The sequence below is a fragment of the Ambystoma mexicanum genome, chromosome 5p (assembly GCF_040938575.1).
Source record: "Ambystoma mexicanum isolate Mex_15411 chromosome 5p, UKY_AmexF1_1, whole genome shotgun sequence".
In the NCBI taxonomy this organism is placed as follows: Eukaryota; Metazoa; Chordata; class Amphibia; order Caudata; family Ambystomatidae; genus Ambystoma; species Ambystoma mexicanum.
The window spans coordinates 1,060,550,569-1,060,570,017 of record NC_090930.1 but is presented as its reverse complement, the minus strand read 5'-3'; the positions used below and the strand labels follow the sequence as shown (position 1 = coordinate 1,060,570,017).

At 50.5% G+C, this 19,449-nt stretch overlaps 1 protein-coding gene across 2 annotated transcripts in view; it reads left to right on the top strand.

Annotated features, from left to right (window-relative positions):
• The window catches only part of DTNBP1 (dystrobrevin binding protein 1), a 1,092,536-nt gene that overhangs the window by 307,128 nt on the left and 765,959 nt on the right, over positions 1-19,449 (top strand). For both annotated transcript variants that reach the window (XM_069613561.1, XM_069613562.1), the window contains one exon: positions 4,542-4,602. In XM_069613561.1, coding sequence (XP_069469662.1) covers positions 4,542-4,602 — 61 coding nt within the window. The remainder of the gene's footprint in view (positions 1-4,541; positions 4,603-19,449) is intronic.

Genomic DNA, 19,449 nt, shown 5'->3' with positions numbered 1-19,449 from the left:
TGTACTCTGCTCAAAATCTCAGGTGCAGCAAAGGAGAAGGTTTAAAGGGGAGCCCATTCAGTGAGGAGAGAGGGTTGGACAAGGGAAAGGAGAGGGTTGGAATGGTGTGATTGGAGGATGCGGAAAATGGAGAGAGAGAGAGAGAGAGAGAGAGAGAAGAGGCGGACTATCAATGGAGAGGGAAATGAGTAGAGGCGGAGGACCATCATGAGAGATATAGAGAGGAGCAAAAGGATGGCAGGAGAAGAGAAGGGAACACAACTGAAGGAGGAAGGAAATTGCAAAAGGGGTGGAGGAAGGGGAACATCAGGATGGAGGAGACAATGGAATTACTGTGGAAAGTCTTCTTTAGAAGAGTACTCTGGTGTGAAGCTTGCAGCAGTCCATGGCCCAGTTATTGGTGGGCCAGGACATTAGGGGAGCCTAGCAGGAGGGGAACCTTAAAGTACCCTAGTGTCCCACTTTTCTTGGTTAGTCTGACGCCATAACCCATTAGAAGAGCTCGGGCGCCGGGGTGGTGTTTGGCAGCAGGAAGTCGCAGTGGACCAATGTAACAACGTGATGAAACTAATGCCAGCCAATAAATACTCCAGATCAGTAAAGAAGTACCTGACATCACTATAAAATCTATCTAAGACTGTGACACTTGAATCTATGTGATCACTGCGCCGCCCGTAACTGCGCCGACGATAATGTCGCCACCAATTACGACACGACGCAGTGATCGGATAGATCACTGTGCTCGCATCCCCAGCCCGCATTTTGCTCGCCCACCTCACTTACCTTGATTGTGGCACACTTCTCTGTGTACCGCCTACACCCTGCTATCCCTGCAGCGTCTGCTCCACCTACTGGCATGGGTCAGAGCCGAAGCTGCAGGGTGGTTTTCTTTTTCTTTTCTTTTTTTTTCTTCTTTCTTGTCCCCTGCTTATCAAAATGGTAAGCGGGGGACCCCCCCGCAACCTCTGACTCCAGTTACGGCGCCCAAGTAGAGCGGGGGACACCCCTGCAAACCCTGCTCTGTTTGGGCACAGTAAATGACGCCCTCATTTTGTACCCCCTAAAGTCGCAGTGGCTGCAGGGGTGCACAAATGAGGGCAACATTTTGGTACGATTCCTGTGACTATGATTGTTGATCTTGTGCAGGGCGATATCCTTAACTTAAAAATGGAAGGATCGACTCAGGACTAGGGTCCAAAAGGAAGTAGGGAATCCAAGCAGAACCAGCTCATCCCTCTGCCATTACATATGGTAGCCTTGTCTTTTTTCTTTTTTTCTTTTTGGTCTGGTCACCTGCGGGTTAAACACTCCTGTGACATCTGCTGCCTCCTCCAAGACCTTGACATGGATGGCCTCGCACTCTCCGAGACTTGGTTCACTGCCAGCTCTGTCATGCGTTTTTATACCCTCCTCCCTGATGGCTACAAGATCCTCTCTGAGCCCAGAACCAACTGGCCCGGAGGTGGAGTGGCCCTGATTTTTTCCTGAGTTGGATCCCTGCTTCTGCCATCCTACACAGGCCTATTCCTCCTTTTAATGCTTCATCTGCAGGCTCTCGATCTCTCCTGGCCTTTCTCTGACTGTGGCCACCATCTACAGGCCACCTGGCCAGATCACCCTCTTCCTCTCAGAATGGGCTGACCTCTCATCTTCTCTCCTTGCTTTTACCTCTCAACTTCTCCTACTCTGAAACATCACTCACCTTTTATGTTATTTTATGTTATGTTATACGTATTTATAGAGCGCACAAACACCCAAAGGCACCCTGACGCTAGGATGAATAAAGGGCTACCCTATGAGAAAATTAGAACACAGATGTTTTTAGCATATGCCGAAAGGTAAGGGGAATAGCATTCCAAGCCATAGCGGCAGCCACAGAGAAGGCCCGGCCGCCAGTACGCATCAGTCTGGACCGGGGGACCTTAACCAAGAAAGCAGAGTGGGAGCGGAGACATCGTATTGGTACTTAATGGGTGAACTTAGATTGAATATATTCAGGCCCAAGGCTGTTGAAAGCCAGGTGTACCATACACAAGGATTTAAACAATATCCTCTTGTCCACCGGAAGCCAGTGGAGCTGCCTCAAAAGAGGGGTAATGTGGGCTTCAATAGGAGGCTGGACAGCAGCTCTGACAGCAGCGTTCTGTAGTAGCTGTAACCGATGAAACTTCTTTTTAAAAAAATGTGTTATTGCATCAATTAGTTTCCAAGAAAACTTTAAATGCACACATGAAAAAAGAATAATTCGATAATAAAGAAAAAAGAAGATGACAAGAAATTAACCAACTCTAAAGGGGAGAAAAAATATAAAGAAAAAAAATCACCATTGTTTAGGCAAAGCAGTATTAGAGAACAAAGGCACTGGGCCTCTATGTACAGAATTGAGTTCATAAGCCATAGAGGAGCTAAGTGAATCACTGATGAATCACATTGGGGATGGGCAAGATACAGTGAATTGCAGTAGTCAAGACCACTCACCCACCCACCTGGATGCTTCTAATCCCTCTATGGGCTCTTCTGCAAACTTTGCGACTCTCTCTTCCTCTCCTTTCTACTCTCTGTCCAATGTACTCTGCCGGACACACCTTGGAAATTCTCATCTCCTCAGACATCCCCCTCTCTAACCCTCTCCCTTGGACTGACCACTTTCTGCTCTCCTCCCACCTGAAACTTCTTGTCCCCCAGACAAGGCCCTTCCCAGCACTGCAAGCTTCCTTCTCGGTCATTCGGCCCATGAAGCGAGCGTCAGTGGCTGCCTTTGCCTCAAATGTCTCCTCCTTCTCTTCGAGAACACCGGACGATTTTTTCGGTCTGGATTCAGAGCAGCCAGAGGCACAGACGCTGCTCTCCTGAACACCCGTGAAGATCTGCTCTGTAATCTTGATTCCAGCTCTCCTTCTGTCCTCATCATTCTTGACCGTACCTCTGATATGGTCAATCACACCACCCTTTTCAGTTGACTCTATGAGAACCTGGGCATCACGGATCAGGCCCTGGCGTGACTGACCTCCTTCCTCCTGGACTGACCCTCCCAGGTCCAATGTGGGTGCTTTCTATCCACCACCTCTCTCTCCATATATGATGCCACCCCAGGGCTCTATCCTCTCACCCTGGCTCTTGACCCCACCTGATCTCCACCTTCTCTTCTAACTTTCACTGTTATGTGGATGACACTGCTCTCTTTCAGGCTTCCCTCAGCCTCCTCTCCTCCCTCACTCATTCTTGATTGTCTATCTGCGATTCAGGACTGGTGCACCTCCAACGATCTCTGCCTTAATGCCAGTAAGACTGAGATCCTCTTCATTGGGAACCCTGTTCCCGCTTTCCCTCTGTCACTGGCCGTCCTCCTGGGGCCCTCTTCCCTCGCTGTCCTGTGAGGCAAAAAACCTTGGCGTCATCTCCGACTCGACTCTCTCCTCACACCGCAGACCTTGCCAAGAAGGCCCACATCGAGCTGCAACTCCTCAGAGGTATTCTATCTTTTCTCACCTTCCCCAGAAGCTCACTCTCTCCAGAGCTGTGGTTCTCTTTAGGCTGTTCTACTGCAACAGCCTCTTTCTCAATCTTCCTAACTCTACTCTTCGCCCCCTGCAACCCCCTGCAACTAATCCAGAACAGGACTGCAAGATTTATCCTTGGCCTCAATCCCAGGGACTGTATCTCTGATGCCCTAAAATCTTTCCACTGGCTCCTGGTGGCGGCAAGGATCAAGTTCAAGATCCTCTGCTTCATCCACAAGGGATTCTAGAGTTGTGGCCCTCACTAAATCCAACACTCTATCTGCCTAAATATCTTCCTTCTGGAGCCCTTTGCTCAGCTACCTCTAACACTCGGAGGGCCAGACACTTATACAAGCAGAGAGTGGGGGTAGTTCTCTCCTCTGCAGGGGCCTCCCTCTGGAATAGTCTCCTGGCCCGTCTCAAACTTGAGCTGGACCACCTGAAGTTACAGAGGCAGCTCAAGACCTTCCTTTTCCCCTCTAACTTCTCTCTCTCGCTTCCTTGATAACTTACCTGTCTGCAGCACATACTGGTTGCTTGGTACCCTCAGAATCTCACTTGGTACCAGGCTCGTCCATGACCAGTCTTTGTACTGCCTCTTGGCCTACCTTGCACTTAGGGGCTGTAACTGTAACCCCTTCAGCCCCCTGCCTCCTTGCACTTACCCAAAGCTGCACTGCCCTGGCTGCACTTACTCTGAGCCATGCTGCCCTGATTGCACTTTCTCCTAACTTTCCCCTGCAATTCTCCCTCTCCCTTCCCCCTGCACTTCTTGTTGTCGCACTTGCACGATCCCAATGTCACAAGACCTAGAAGGATTGTTTGTCTGGTCTCCCCCGTCTCCCCTGCCTTGTCTTGTGGTGCCTAGAAATACTTGTGTACAGGCACGTTATAAATACCATATTGTATCCTAACTTGAAGCATCATAGAAACGTGATATCAAAAAAGGTCACTTTGTGAAGACTTTTTAAAATGTATGCACATTCTCTTAATGTGGACAGCTGCTTACTCAATATATACATATATATTGTTTTCTTCTAGTTATGAAGACAACTGGGAAGCCATCCATAGAGGCGCCATGGATTGTGCCAAAGCTGGGGAGGTAAAGTGCTAATGCTACATTTTGTTTTGAACCAAAATGGTGTTTAAAGCTATCTGGTTTTAAGAAATGTAGAAAACAAAGTTAATTTGTTCAAGGTAAACCAGTATTTGTGTTGCCTTTCAATCATAAAGGAAAGTGGGATTTAGCTTTCATAGTTATTTTAAAATCTAATTAAGAGATGAAATAATTTTTTTTGTTTTTCTTTTCAAATTTGAAGTTTATTAAAGTTTTCAACCACTTTACAATATATAATGTACAATGCGGAGGTGTTACAATTCACCGAGGCCCTGAAGGGCAACAAACATTCCTGCAACAAGAAGAAGTAACTTCCCACCCCCTCCACTATCAGCCCCCCTCCATCCCCTCATACATCCCTCTTCTTTACAACTAGCACCACTGTGTTCTTCCAGGCACATTACTTAATGAGAATCCAAGTCTTTAAGTCCACGTTGAAGCCCCTCCTTACCAATCACCTCCTCCCTATTACGGTTCCACCTTTTGACATTTCCTCCCTAGTGAGCACCCCCATCTACAATCCTTGTGGTACGCTTCTTGGCGTACGTAGTTCCTTTGTCTCATGTCCCCCTTCTGCCCCAGGACAACCCCAGATCCCACACATATGGGCTACAGAGCCTGGTTGATGGATTTCTCAATACATTCGGCCCGCTGCATCTCAAGAGGGCCCGCCAGACCATGCAGCCCTGCCATTATTCTTTCCATTATATACAGGTTCCTAGCCACACTCAGCCACTCATTCTTGCCAGGGGGGTCTCAGTTTTCCATCCGGTCGCTATGCAGGCCCATGCAGCTAAGAGCAAGGACGCAGCCATTTTGGGAAGATTTATATCCCCTGCCCCCCCCCTCCTCCACGTCCCCAAACAGAACCAAGAGGGGAGACTTTGTCCGGGCCTCCCACACCGCCTCCAACACTTAAGGCTTGTGTTAGGGAACATCCTAGAGAGTCTGACAGGGTCGTACTGCCATCTATTGAGTTTGCATTGGCAAGAGATGGCTCTCTGTGCTGTGCCCCTGCACAATCTGTACCATAAGTCGGTGTCAATGTGGTCCCCAAACTCACGTCCCCATCGACCTCTCAGTTTGTCAGTGGAACCCTCACCCCGCCCAACCAAGGCCCCATACACAGCCGAGATCAACCCCCTAATTTCTGACCCTCTCTCCAGGAGCGCTTCGAAGGGCTTGAGTTCCCTTTGTATCTTTTCCCTCAGTTTCGCCCCTATGAAGGCCCCTTTTAACTGTATGTAGGTGAACACAGAGAGCTTACCTATTCCCAGTGACTCCTCCAGATCGGTTATGGAGATAAATGTACCTCCCCTCCAGAGTTGTCCTATCCTCTCGAGTCCAGTCTCATACCATTTCTGGAATGTCTTCGGATTAGGTATCATGTCCCACACCCCTGGGACCCATTGATGTCCCAACAGGGAGGGCCATGTCATAACCCCCTTCATGCCCCCCCCCATTTCCAAATATCCCACAGGGTACCCACAATATCATGTGGGTACCCTGGTACCCACATGAATCCTCGTAGTCCTGGTGATCATGAATCCTCGTAGAGAATTCTCTTTTTTGGGACCCATAACCATTTGCGTTCCGTAGCTGGGTGCAGCATTAAATTATCCAGAACGATCCACTGAAGGACACGCTGAGATCGAAGATGAGGTATGAGGACTCATAACTGAGCAGCCTGGTAGTATAGCTTCATATCTGGGAGAACCCCCCTCCACCCCCACCTTTCTCTTTGAGTAATACCATTGTCTCTCTGGGGGATCTGAGCCTGTTAGGAAAGATTTCCATTTTATGTGTAATTTTCCCTCCAGTTATGTACCCCCCCAACTTTCTACTTTGTTTAAACACCATAGTCTGACTTTACCATAGGAGCACAGCCTTCTGCTGCACTCTCCTGGGCTTTTCGCACACTTTGCTGACATGCCCTTAAAGACGGTCAGTACTGGGAGACTTTGTTTCCCTTAGTCCTTGTCAGTAGTGCAACTTTTCTGCAACATGTTGTGCGTGCACAATGTACCTTACAGTACAGTGCACTTGGGTCTTCCTGTCATTTCTAAAGTTCGTAGATACTCTCAAAGGATTTTTTTAGAAGTGCAGGTGTGCCTTGGACAGGGCTGGTGGTAGCTTATCTTTTCAAGTATTTTTAACCCTTTCCTGCCAGGTACACCGTGTTTACCGCGTTTGGCACGAATAGGTGGCCTGGCTCCAAAATGGCCATGCCACCAAGTTCTTTGTCCTGTCCTTGGCCATCTTGCCCCTTCACCTTCTCCAGGTCGAGCCGACCCGGGTCAGTCCTTATTTGGGCATGCATTCTCCCACGAAATGCCAAGCTTTCACAGGCTTCTGCATCCCTTGTGTGTGTGCTTCCAGGATGTGGGCTGGACTGTCTGGTTCCAATACACATCCTGGGTGCCAGATATTCTGTTGTGCTGTGAATGCCTGGGACCACAGTGGTCCATGATTGGTCCACGTATGGAATGCATGTATGTGAGCAGATCTCCCATTGGGTCCTCTTTGTTTTGGTGCGAAGGAGATTTTGGATAAGAGAAGGCTCCAAACATCCATACCATGTCGATCTCTGGAATTCTCACTGAACGAAGGATAGGATCCTATTATTCTTCAACTAAGAAGCTGAGTCAAGGAACCGCTGGTGGACTGCTGGAATGTTTGGCACCCTGAGGCCGCTGTCATCCCGCAGGACCCCTCTGCATCTGGTCGTCCTAGAAGGTTTGCGAAGACGCTTCGACCCATTGGAATAGTTGGACCAACTATTCTCAGAACCTTCATCAAAACCTGCAAGTAAGCCTTTTCGAAAGTGTCCCTGGGCCAACCAGTGGGTTGACCAGCTTGCGCAGGAACTTTGCCCTAATACCGCCGCCGTTTCGAGGAGGCCCTTGAAACTTGGTACCCTGCAAGCTCAGTGTTCACGGCACTCTCACACCGAATTTTGTACACTTGGCGTTCCCAGGTCTGGAGTAAAGAGAGAGCGCCGGAACCGGAGTACATGCGGTTACCGTGTCGCCCAGCCATGGTGACAAACTTTGTAAACTCATTACAGCTGTGCCCCTCTGTGCCCTGCTACAGTGGAACTGGCCTGATCCATCCACTGGGAGCAGCAAAATCTGCACTGTCCCGTTTGGGAATCAACGCTGTAACTTCGTCACTGAAAGCCGCAGAGCTGCCAGATTACCGCATTTGAACCTGCAACCGAAGTGGACTTGACTGCCGAAGTTTGGTCCAGAGTGCGCATGGGGTTGGTGAGTAATTGCAACCCTTACCGGTGGCCCCTAGCGTATCCATCCATTTTTACGCACAACTGGCCCCTGAGGGCCCCTCTCCTTTCCACTGCTAGTGCGAACTAGCAAAGTATTCCCAACTCTTGGAACCTGCTCTTCCCTCAAGGCGAGACCCTCAACGAATAGTGGGAATCTATTCTGCATCGCCTCACCCGCCTTCCTGAGCTGCTACAGCCCCTACAAAAGACCCTGTTTCGCCCATCTGGACTACTGCATGTGTCAGCATCGCACATACATTTGGACACTAGGCTCCCCTCATCTTAGGGATTGGACTGCCTTTCAGTTAGGATTGTGTTTGATGCAGAAGGGCCTAAAGACTATTTGCACCACCTGCTTCCTTCCCTTTTTAGGTTGTGGACCCATTTCGTGCATTAACCCTTTAGACCCCATTGGTCTTGTATATATGTATATTGATAGGATTGTGTTGGCTTAGATGTATTACTATGATTGTATTTGTGTGTTGAAACTCAAAGTTCTTGAAATAAATGTAATTGTATTTTTAATATATGTACACCTGATTAGGAGTGATTTGTAAGTCTCCTTTACTCTGTGTGCTCGTTGAGGTCTTTCAGTCACCCTCACCCCTCCCGAGACCTAGTCTTGACGGCCGCCAACGCTACCTTGATTGGTCTGGCTTGTCCAGAAGGTTACCCTGTTCCAAGAAACTAGGCTGGCCTTCTGAACCTCTGCCCATCAGGTCAGAGTTCAGAAATCCATCTTAACAGTACCTTTTTGCCCCTGCCAAAGAAACCTGGAAATAACACCCCGAATGTCTCTAAAGAACCCCTCTGGAATGTAAATGGGAAGAATCTGCAATGCATAAAGAACCTTGGGGGAACCACCATTTTGAGCGCATTGAGACACCCTAACCAAGAGATCGTTGGCTTACCCCAGTCTTCCTTTATTTTATGCATCGGTGGCGGGGGGAGATTCGCCTCAAATAGGTCTCCACAAGTTCTCGTAACATTTATACCCAGGTATTTCATCTTGCTAAGGCTTATCTGCATCCCCAGTTGTGAGAACCTATCTATTTCCCCATCCCTCTTCCGATCTAGGGGGAAGAGCACCGATTTAGGCCTGTTAATTTTTAGTCCCGTGCCCCGGTCAAATTTCTCGATCAGTGAGAGCGCTGCGGGAATGGATTGCAGCGTGTCCCTTGTACAGGAGCATATCGTCGTCATATAATGCAATTGTATATTCCACCAAAGCCCCACCCCGCCCGACTTGAAATCCCACCACCCCTGGGTCGTCCCTAATCATTTGGGGTAAAGGTTCTAAGGAGAGTGGAAACAGTATTGGGGATAGAGGGCAGTCCTGCCTCGTTCCTCTCCCCAGTTTGAACCACCAGGAGTATCTTCCATTCACTGTAACACTCGCTCTGGGTGCTGCATACAGGGCCATTATACCCCGGAGCAAATTCCCTCAATACCAAATTTAACAAGGACAGCCTTGAGAAAGCTCATCTCCTCCCTGTCAAACGCCTTCTCAGCGTCAAGTGATAGAAGGGTCGGGTCCCCCACCATGTCCCGGGATGCATGTATCATATGAAGGGTCTACCGCTTTATATCCGCCCCTATCTCCCCTAAATTAATCCTACCTGATTCGGATGGACTAGTAACGGTATATGCCCCACCAATCTGGTCACCAGAATCAGAGTGTATATTTTTGCAACAATATTGAATAGGGAAATCGGCCGGTAGGACGCACATCCCGGGGGTCTGTCCCCTCTTTGTATATTATGGAATGATTGCCCTCCCAAATGATTCCGGGACATTCCCAGTAGTTAGTATTTCATTGAACAATTCTGTCCTAAATGGTGACAGTACGGGGAGAAAGGACTTATAAAACCCTGCCATATATCAGTCCTCCGCCGGAGCCTTGCCCATTGAAAATCTAACCACTGCTCTCCTAACCTCTTCTTCTGTTATGGGGGCGTTTAGTGCCTCTGATTCCGTATGAGAGTGTTTGGGTAGGCGAGTCTCTGTGAGGTGTACCGGGCTGGATCATCAGCTTCCTGGCCCACCTCTGAGGAGTACAGTGACTCAAAAGTCATAAAGGGGGGAGCAACCAGGGGGCACTGAGATGTGCTGACGCTTCTCAGCCTGTCTCCTCCACGAGGGGCGAATTAAGGGATTGAGCCCCCCTGAAGCCCACTCGGGAGTGAGAATCTGACCCCCTCCCCCAGGAACAGCCTAGTGTGACAGTGCACCAGAGGAGAGAAAGCCTCCCTGAGTACCCTAGGAGACGAAGTCAGCACATTCGCAGTGGAGGCGGTGATCCCGCGCCTCCCTCCACGGGTGACGTCTCCAGGAGGAGCCGCTAACGTGGGCAGCACTGGGATGCCTGTGTGGGGCAGGCCGTGACCCCGGGGAGATCCTGCCTCACCGTCTGCTGGGCCGGGGACACCCCCTCAGATTGTGAGGATCCTGGGCGCCCCCCCCCTTGCCCGGCGGAGACCTTGCTGTTCATCGTGGCAAGGAAGGTGGACAGCCCCCCACCTTGCCGATGGCCGTCGGCATCCTCTGCAGCCCAGAGCCAGGGCCCCTTCCCCCGCCAACGCACAGACGCATGGGAAGACCCAAGTGACTTCGCTACTAGCGACTACAGACCGGCTTCCCTGGTCAGCGAACATGGCACAGATAAGCCGACGGCATGTGAGCCTCGGTGCGGATTCCGGAGTTGGGGGCACTGGAAGGCCCACATATTTCATTGGGAAGCCCTGTGGAGCACTCCCTGGCGGAGGGTGGTCGGGACCGGGGTAGCCTATAAGGGCCTCAGCACATGAGCACCCAGCTCCGAGAGAGGCCCGTTGGTGTTTTGGAGCTGCAGAAATCTGACGGGGATAGGACGTCTGCCCCTCGGAGAGTTGCTTGGCAATACCGGACTCCCTGCACTCGCCCCGGGCTCTGGAGTGTGACTGGCGGGTCATTGTGCTTCCTGTATCCCTAGGAGAACGGCGGACGCTGGGGTCCATTGGCCTCCCGCCAGCCACTGGAGCCCTCACTGTCCCACCTCTCCCCAAGTGGGGGCGGCCTGGAGAGTCAAGGTGATGATCTCAGCAGGTCCAGTCCCGCTCCTGGTACCATCCATTAATAAGAGCATGCGGCTGCCCCCTCAGTGAACTCCGGAGGTGCCCCCCACCACGCTCCAGGGGCACAGGCGAGTCCGTTCTCCTGCGACCATTGGACATTTTGAACAACCAGAGCACAGATCCTGCTGACCAGGCCATTAAGTAAGGTTGATTACCACACAGGACCTAGGACAGGCGCGAAAGCCTCCCACTACACACGCGGGTTCCTGAAAGAGTGCAGTGAGTGTTAATTCGAGAGGGGGGGAGACCCGGTCAGGCCCGCCAACCGGTATTTTTGTGAGTGGAGGGCGGAGACCCCCTTGCGCTCTGTACTGCCTTCCAGGAGTGGGGGGGATGGCCGGCCTTTCACGCTGGTGCTGGTATGGGCCCCCCCATCCCGTTGGCTTGAGGACCCAACTCTCGCATCCACTGTCATCTACCCTGCGGGGCATTCAAATGAAATCCTCCATTAGAGCCTTGAGAGGGTGAGCCTCCTGTGAACCATCCAGAGGGCGTCGCCGGCTGGGAAGCTAGCCACGCCTCGGCGGCCTCTAACCTCTGCGTCGTACCGGGCCTGTTGCCGAAAGACTGACATTGGACTCCGAGGTCTACAGAGGCTGTGCGCCTGCGGTCCCAGCTCCCGATTCTGCTTTGTCATTGCTTCTACAAAACCTCTGGGAGATATTGACTCGGACCCATGCTCTGGGCTGCTTTTGAACTGTCCTCCCATAGGGCCAATTTGGTGGTACCTTTGTCGGCCCGATTGGTGGGTGGGAGATCTGGATGCTTCTCCGCCCCGCCTCACTCGAATAATCAATTGAAGTCGCACAACCACTCACCAACAAGTCTTACAATTTCAGACTTTGACCCAGGCGCACGACTCCCGGTGCAACCTCCCCCACAGCCCCTGGAGCTCCCTGTTCCATTTCCTGATCCTCGGTGGAGGTCTCCGCAGATCCCCCCCCCTCTGAGTGGGAGCCCTCACTTGTTCGAACAAGCCAATTCATATTATCCCTGCTGATGGACTGAGCGAAATCACTGCAAAGGTTTTGACACCCCCCGGCCCAGGCACTGGAATCAGCCGACGTGGCCGCCACCGAGCAGCCAGCAGCAATGGATGTCCAGTCAGTGAATAAGGGTATGACAGCCCTTCTCGAGGAGATCCGTGGTTTCAGGGCAGACATTAGCAAAAGGCTGGATTCTTTAGATAAAAAGGTGGACCCTGTGGATGACAGAGTTCAAGCCCTTGAAGCAAACCAGACTTCAGTCGACCTCCTCGAAACCCAAATAGACATGCACCCATCAGAACTGGAAAGAAGGGAGGAGAAATGCAGGCTCAAACTCGATGACTTAGAGAACAGGGAGCGCTGCAGCAACCTGAAGTTCTTGGGAATGCCGGAGCGTGAAGGAGAAACGCAGGCGGATATCGAAAGGATTGTGAATGCGGTGATTAGCAAATTATTCGACGAGGGCAACACCAGCAAGACAACTATTGACAGGGCTGACAGAGCAGGAGCCGCCACCAGGGGACCCATGTCAATACTTGTAAGATTTCACTATTACTCGGAAAAGAATAAGATCCTGGAACTGGCACGGAAGAAGGGCTCGATCGATTAGGAAGGTACAAAGGTCACTATCTACCAGGATCTCTCTGCTCTCACCTTGGTGCAGCAGCGATTATGTGCCCCCCTAGCAAAATGGCTCCGCCCAAAGGTGTGAGATACAGATGGGTCCATCCATTCTCCCTCTCCTTTGAGTATGAGGGCTACAAATACTGCCTGGTCACAGAAAATTACATCCAAAGGGTGACCCGTGAACTGCTGGGTGAACCTACCCTGGGGTACGACCAAGTACGCAGAGGGACAGATTCGGCAGACCCCCGAAAAAACCAACAGATTCACTGAAAGGCACTGAGTCGGAGGTAATGGAAAATTCAGGAAGGTGGCTTCGACCTCCCGCAGGCATGACAACAATTAACTACACTCTTTTTTTTCACTTCACATTATAACAACGAGTGGGGAGGATTGACTATCACCAATTGCCTTGAGAATTCAGAGGCAGACCCTGGTCCATCAACCCAGGATGGCCCTGATCGCAAAGACATTCATTCTGGCTGGTATCGACCCTTTGGGGGTGGGGGGTGCTGACGTATGATGCTTTGGTTTATGCCATGGGGAGGGGGATCTCTGAGAACTGTTGTTTATTGTTGCTTATCGTCCCGGTGGAGGTGGGCGATGGTGGCCTGGTCAGACAGCATCTCCGATGTCGCAGACTGTCCAGGTGCTTGGGCAGAGGAGTATCTGAAAGTACCAAGCCGGAACGGAGACGTGGGTCCTATGTGCGCCCCTAGAGGTTTTTGGGAAAATGGCACCCCCCTATGGCTGATGCAATTCACTCACTGACGTTGGGTTTGCTAAATGCTCGCAGACTGAAATCCCCACATAAGAGATCCTTAGTGGTGAAGGAATTTAATAGGCTGAAACTTCACTTTTTATTTCCCCAAGAAACTCACTGTGCAAGGGGTAGGGAATGTTGCTCAGGGCCAAGTCCATACAGGAAGTCTTCCATGCATCATATTCGGCTAAGAAAAGGGGATTAGCAATAGTTGTGTCTCCCAGCTCACTTTGTACCAAGATCCCAGTGTAAAGACCCAGAAGGGCGCTTCGTAATGGTCAAAGGGGAAATCGGGGGTAGCAAGGTGACACTGGTATCGATCTATGCCCCAAACGAGGCTCAGGGCCAGTTCTGGTTGGAGGCGAAAACAAAGATCATGGCATTCACGTAGGGGGTCCTCCTGGTGGGCGGGGATTTTAATATGGTTCTCCAACCGGAGTGCGACAGGAATTCTGAGCGCCCTTATACGGACAAACAAATGCAGAGGAGGATGGGCATCTCTTTTCAGAATACTAACGATGAACTTGGGCTTTAAGACTCTCATTCGACAAGGCAGGGACGTGACCCTCTATTTACAATATTCTCTAGCCCCCACTCCTCATTTTCTAGAATCGATTATATCCTAGTTGACAACTCCCTTTGAGAGGGAATAACCGACTTTAGTGTTGCGCTAATCCTGTGGTCGGACCATGACCTAGTTAGGGTCCAGATGGGGATGCCCCCGACGCTCCCTAAGAGCTCAAGATGGACGTGCAACAACCTCTTATTGAAAGACAAAGAATTGTCCAAGTGCCTGCTCGCAGCCATAAAAGAATACTTTGCAATCAACGACAATGGTCATTTGGGGGAGGCGGGAGTCTGGGAGGCCTTCAAAGCCATGATCAGGGGTGCTCTTATTGGAATGGGGGCAGGAAGAAAGCAGGAGAGGGGTAAGGAAGAGAGACTCCTTAGAGATAAAATAGAGGCTATCCAACCAGGGGGCAAACTCCGGTCAAAGATGTTCCAGGGTAAATGGGCAGAGCTTCAACAGCTTAAGGCGAAACTATTGGCCCTTTTGATTAGGCAAACTGAGAGAAAGTGGTCCTTTCTAAAGCAGAGGTATATGGAAAAAGGGGAGAAGGCTGATACGATCTTAGCCTGGAGGTTGCGCGAACTCAGAAACTGTAGAAGGGTTGATTGGTTAACAACTACCTGAGGGGGCTAAATGTCTAGATGACACAGGGATAGCGGTACAATTCCGCTTGTATTACGAAAACCTCTATAAATCTGAATACTCGGGGGACGGGTCCGAGGCTGAAAACTTCTTAGAATCCCTCCCAATCCCACGCCTCCCTCCCGAGAGAGCAGGCCCCCTGGAAAGGCCCATCACACCCCAGGAGGTAGTGGACACTATCGGCACCATGAAAGGGGGCACCACCCCTGGGCGACGATGGCTTCACTGTCCTCTTCTATATGTCTTTTCGGTCCACTCTTGCCCTGTACTTGTCTAAATTGTTCAAAGCAACTCTAGACTCTGGAACCCTTCCCCAGTCTGTGTTATCTGCCCGCATCGTGGTTATCCCAAAAGAGGGGAAGGACCCAAAAAACTGCCAATCCTACCGCCCCATTTCCCTATTAAACACGGACGCGAAGATCCTAGCTAAGTTACTTGCTAATAGGCTGGCCCAGCATCTCCCTTCTTTGGTCCATGGGGACCAAGATTGCTTCATCCCGGGTAGACAGGGCTGTGATAACATCAGAAAGACCTTGGACCTGATGCACGAATCCTCCAGTAAGACCATAGAAGCTGATCTCCCTTCACTTGACTCTGAAAAGGCCTTTGACCGGGTTGAATGGTCATACATGGGCAAGGTCTTGCAAAAGATGGGTCCGGGCGAAAGATTCTGCGGGTGGATTTCTTCTTTGTACAATGGCTCCCCACTAGTGTGGCGGTCAACAGTACTGTTTCTGCTCCGTTCCCCCTCTCCAGGGGGGCCTCGTCAGGGCTGCCCTATCTCTCCCCTGATATACGCCCTCGCGATGGAGCCTCTAGCCATAGCTATAAAACAACACCGGAGGATTACGGGAGTTCGGTGTGGGGATCTCGATTTTAAACTTTCACTCTTTGCAGATGATATCCTTGCCTATCTAACCAATTTAAAGGTCTCTCCCGGGAGCCTCCTGGATCTGATAGTCTTTTGGTGTCTTCTCAGGGCTGAAAATAAATCCATCAAAATCTTGTCTGATGCCAATGAGTAGGGGCGACAGGGACATTGAGGGGAGGGAAACAGTTAGGGGTATCAGAATTGAATGCAAAGCCACTCCATACCTTGGAATCCTCCTCCCGAGAGCTTTGGGAACTCTCTTTGAACTGACCTTTCCCCCCATCCTTTCCAGGATAAAAACAGACCTCCTACAATGGGCTCCCTTGACCCTCTCGTGGTTCGGGCGCATGGTATTAATACAAATGAACATCCTTCCCTGGCTTCTCAATCGCTTTACCTCCCTCCAGATTATTATACCAGTTGCATACATTAAGTTCTTACACTCCATGGTCCAACAATTTATTTGTAACGGTAAGAAACCAAGGGTCAAACACGCAACCATGACTATCCCGAGGTCCCTTGGGGGGTTTGGCCTCCCAGATTTCCGGCAGTACCACAAAGCGGCCCAACTTAGAGTAATGATTGAACACATGAGGGATGAGGTGCGAACCTGTTGGACTTGCATAGAAGATACACGCACCCACCCTAGGAAAGTAAGAGACCTCATATGGTCCCCGAATAAAGCTTCCTGAGACGGTTAAAAACCACCCAACTCTGTCAGTCCTATGGGCACTATGGAAACGTGACAAAGTGAACTCAACTCTCCTCCTGGGCCCCCCCTGTCTTCCCTGTGGGTTCCCCCCCTGGACTTGGGCAAGAAGGGACTGCAAGATACGCAAGTATGGTTGGACATGGGTTTAGAACGGGCCGCCCAGCTCTTCCACCAGAATGCCTTTATCGACAATGACAAACTAGCGGAAGCCATGGGGGAAAACCCGATGTTTATCTTTGAATAGCTCCGGGTTAAAGGGATCTTGACCCCAATGGGGCGAAGCCCTTGCCCGCCCTTTTAAGCCTCTTGAGAAGGTAATTGTAGAATCTTCCTGGAGGAGGGGATCGCTGTCCAGGATTTACAAGGTCCTGATCACAGCGCAACTGGAAGGTAGACGGGGATTCAAGCATTTTTGGAAAGAAAAGCTGGGGATGGTGTTGGACGAAGTGACCTGGGCTAAGCTCTTTGGGGCTCTTTTCTCAGGATCCCTGTATACTTTGTCCATGGAACACAACTTTAAAATCCTCCATGCATGGCATCTCTCCCCGGATAGGTTGTCTAAAATGTTTTCCGGGGCATCCCCGTTCTGTCCTAGGGAGTGAGGACAACGGGGAACTTGGTATCACTTGCGGTGGGAATGCCCTTCTGTCCCAATCTATTGGTCGGAGCTCTTGAGTTGGATCAAAGATATTGTGGGCATCTCCCTGGTCTTACACCCCCTGGAGCTCCTTTTTGGTATGCCCCCCTCAGACTCTGATTTGAGTAGCTACCCTAAGGTGGTCTAGGCCATGTTGAGATCTGGGAGGCTAGCCTTGGCTCAGAAATAGAAAAATAACTTGGTAACATCTAAATCAGAGTGGATTACTAAACTGTGGGCGATCTTTACTTAGGAGAAGCGATCAGCGCTGACCCATGACACAATGGAATGCTTTTGACTAGACTGGACAGTGGTGCTCCTGCACGAGGACTGTGGTGCATTGAGACTTTGATTCCCGCCATGTAACGCCCCAGCCTTCTGTGTGTTCGTAATATAAATTCCATCATCCAATTTCTCTGTATTGACTGAACCCCCCTCGTCAGCCTACTCACAGCATATGGTCCCGTATCTGTGTTTCTTTAAGTCCCCAGCGTCCAGTTGGCCACGGTTGTTTACATGCAGAGGGTGTTAGAGAGGGGGTTAACTCTAATGTTGTCATTTAAGATTTTTTTATCTGTTTTATTAAAAAATTGTTAATACAAATTAAGTCGAAAAAGAAAAGTCGCAAATGCATCTGCAATCTTGTGTCCCAGCTAGTCAGTAGCCCATCCATTCCCTTAACCCACCTTTCCGCCCGTTGCCTCCTCAACATAGCCACCAGTAATGCATCCACTTTATCCCCCTCCTCGGATTATCTTCCCCTCTTCCAGTTGGCGGAGTTCCTCCGGTTTACCCCTTGCGGCCGCTATGTGTTGTGTCCCTGCTCCCTGACTGCTTGTGCGCTATTTTGTCCAAGCTCTGAATTTTTGCCTGCAACGTACCTTCTATAAGTCCTACTCCCTTTTTTCCTTGCCCCTTCTCTAATTAGAATCCCTCTCCACATGGCCTTTCCCGCCTCCCATACGATATCTCGTGCATCCTCCCCCGTGAGATTTGTTTTGAAATATTTTCTAATTTCCTCAGTCAATTCAGTGTGAAACAAGGGGCCCTTCCACAGTGATTCATTGCACCTCCATTTCGTTCCCTTGGGTTTCAGAACCCCCCCCCCCAATTGGAATTCGGCTGTGACCATATCCTGGCCAGACCACGATATTGGTATGATCTATGAATCTATCGCCTCCTCCCACAAATCCCTCAATATGTACATGTAATCTTTTCTGGTGTATGTACCGTGTGGGGGCGAGTAAAAGGTGTAAACCCTCTCATGGGGATGGAAGTGTCTCAATGTATCCCTTAACCCATATCCCACCAATGCTTCCTGGAATTCAGTGTCTTGGTCCGGGCGAGTCCTGTACCGTGTCCTGTAACGTCTGCCTATCTAGATCCTTATCAGCCCATATATTTAAAGTCGCCCCCCAGAGATAAGGTGGCCCGTGCTCTCAACCAATATCTTTGCCAGTACATTCCTCAAAAACCTTAGCTGGCCCTGGTTTGGGTCATAAACCGTTGCGAACGAGATCCGCACTGCCCTTAAGGTACCCGAGACCACCAAGGCCCGGCCCTCCAAATCCGACCAAGTCTTAGTAAGTTCCATCCTAAGCGATCTGTTAACCAGAATCCCCACCCCCGCCTTCCTCAGTGGGCCAGATCCCCAATATTGGTTGTCTAACTGCACACTTGGGATCCTCTGGTCTCCTGCAGGAAGAGTATGTCCAGTCCCGATCTCTGGAACTCCCTTGCTACCAATGAGCTTTTTGTGGGTGATTTAAGCACTTTAACATTAAGGGTGCCCACTTTCAACGTGTCACCTCTGGGGAGCCCTTGAGCTATAGCCATCACGTTATCCCTATGTGGGCCCTCGATTCTTGCCACCCTCGACGGTTGCGAACTTTGAAATGAGCCATGCCATAAAGTTCTAGGCTAGAGAATTGAGTCTGTACCATTGGTTCCCCCTTCTGCCCCACCTCCCATCCTTCCTCCTCCTCCCACCCACCTCCTCGGGCGTCCGGCCCCTCCTGGGAAAAGACACCAGGTTAGAACTGAACCACCAGAACTCCTGGTTGCCCGGGCCCCGCCTTATCAAACTACTTTTCGTACCCCCCACCTCCCACCCGGTGACCCCTTAGCGTAAACCGGTCTTGTTCGACCCTGTTTAGAAGACCCCCTTAAGATAACAATAATAAGAAAACTGCTCTTCCTATGAATCAAACAAACTCATGTCCTGGACCCCCACCGGGTCCCATTCCAAGTGGTAGCTACTTCACTGTATAGCCGCACGTTGAACAATAGGACACTGTAAAGTTATGTCTCATCCCCCGGTGGGGTGCCCAACTTCCTGTACTTCTGTGAGGCCAGAATTCTTCGTCTTCTCAGACCTTTGACCTGCCAGCGGCCTTCCTCATGGTCGTGGTTTTCCCTTGAAGTATGCAGTGCCTCCTCAGTGCCCGTAAGATCCTTGGTAATCAGTTGTATCAACTCTTCGGTAGAGAGCTGGTATTTTTGGCCCTCAATTTCAAAGGAGAGGACGAATGGAAATCCCCACCTGTACCGCACCCCTTCTCATTGAGCCACCTGGTGAGGGGGGAGCATAGGCGCCTCTTCGAAAGGGTAAGCAAGGAGAGGTCTTGAAA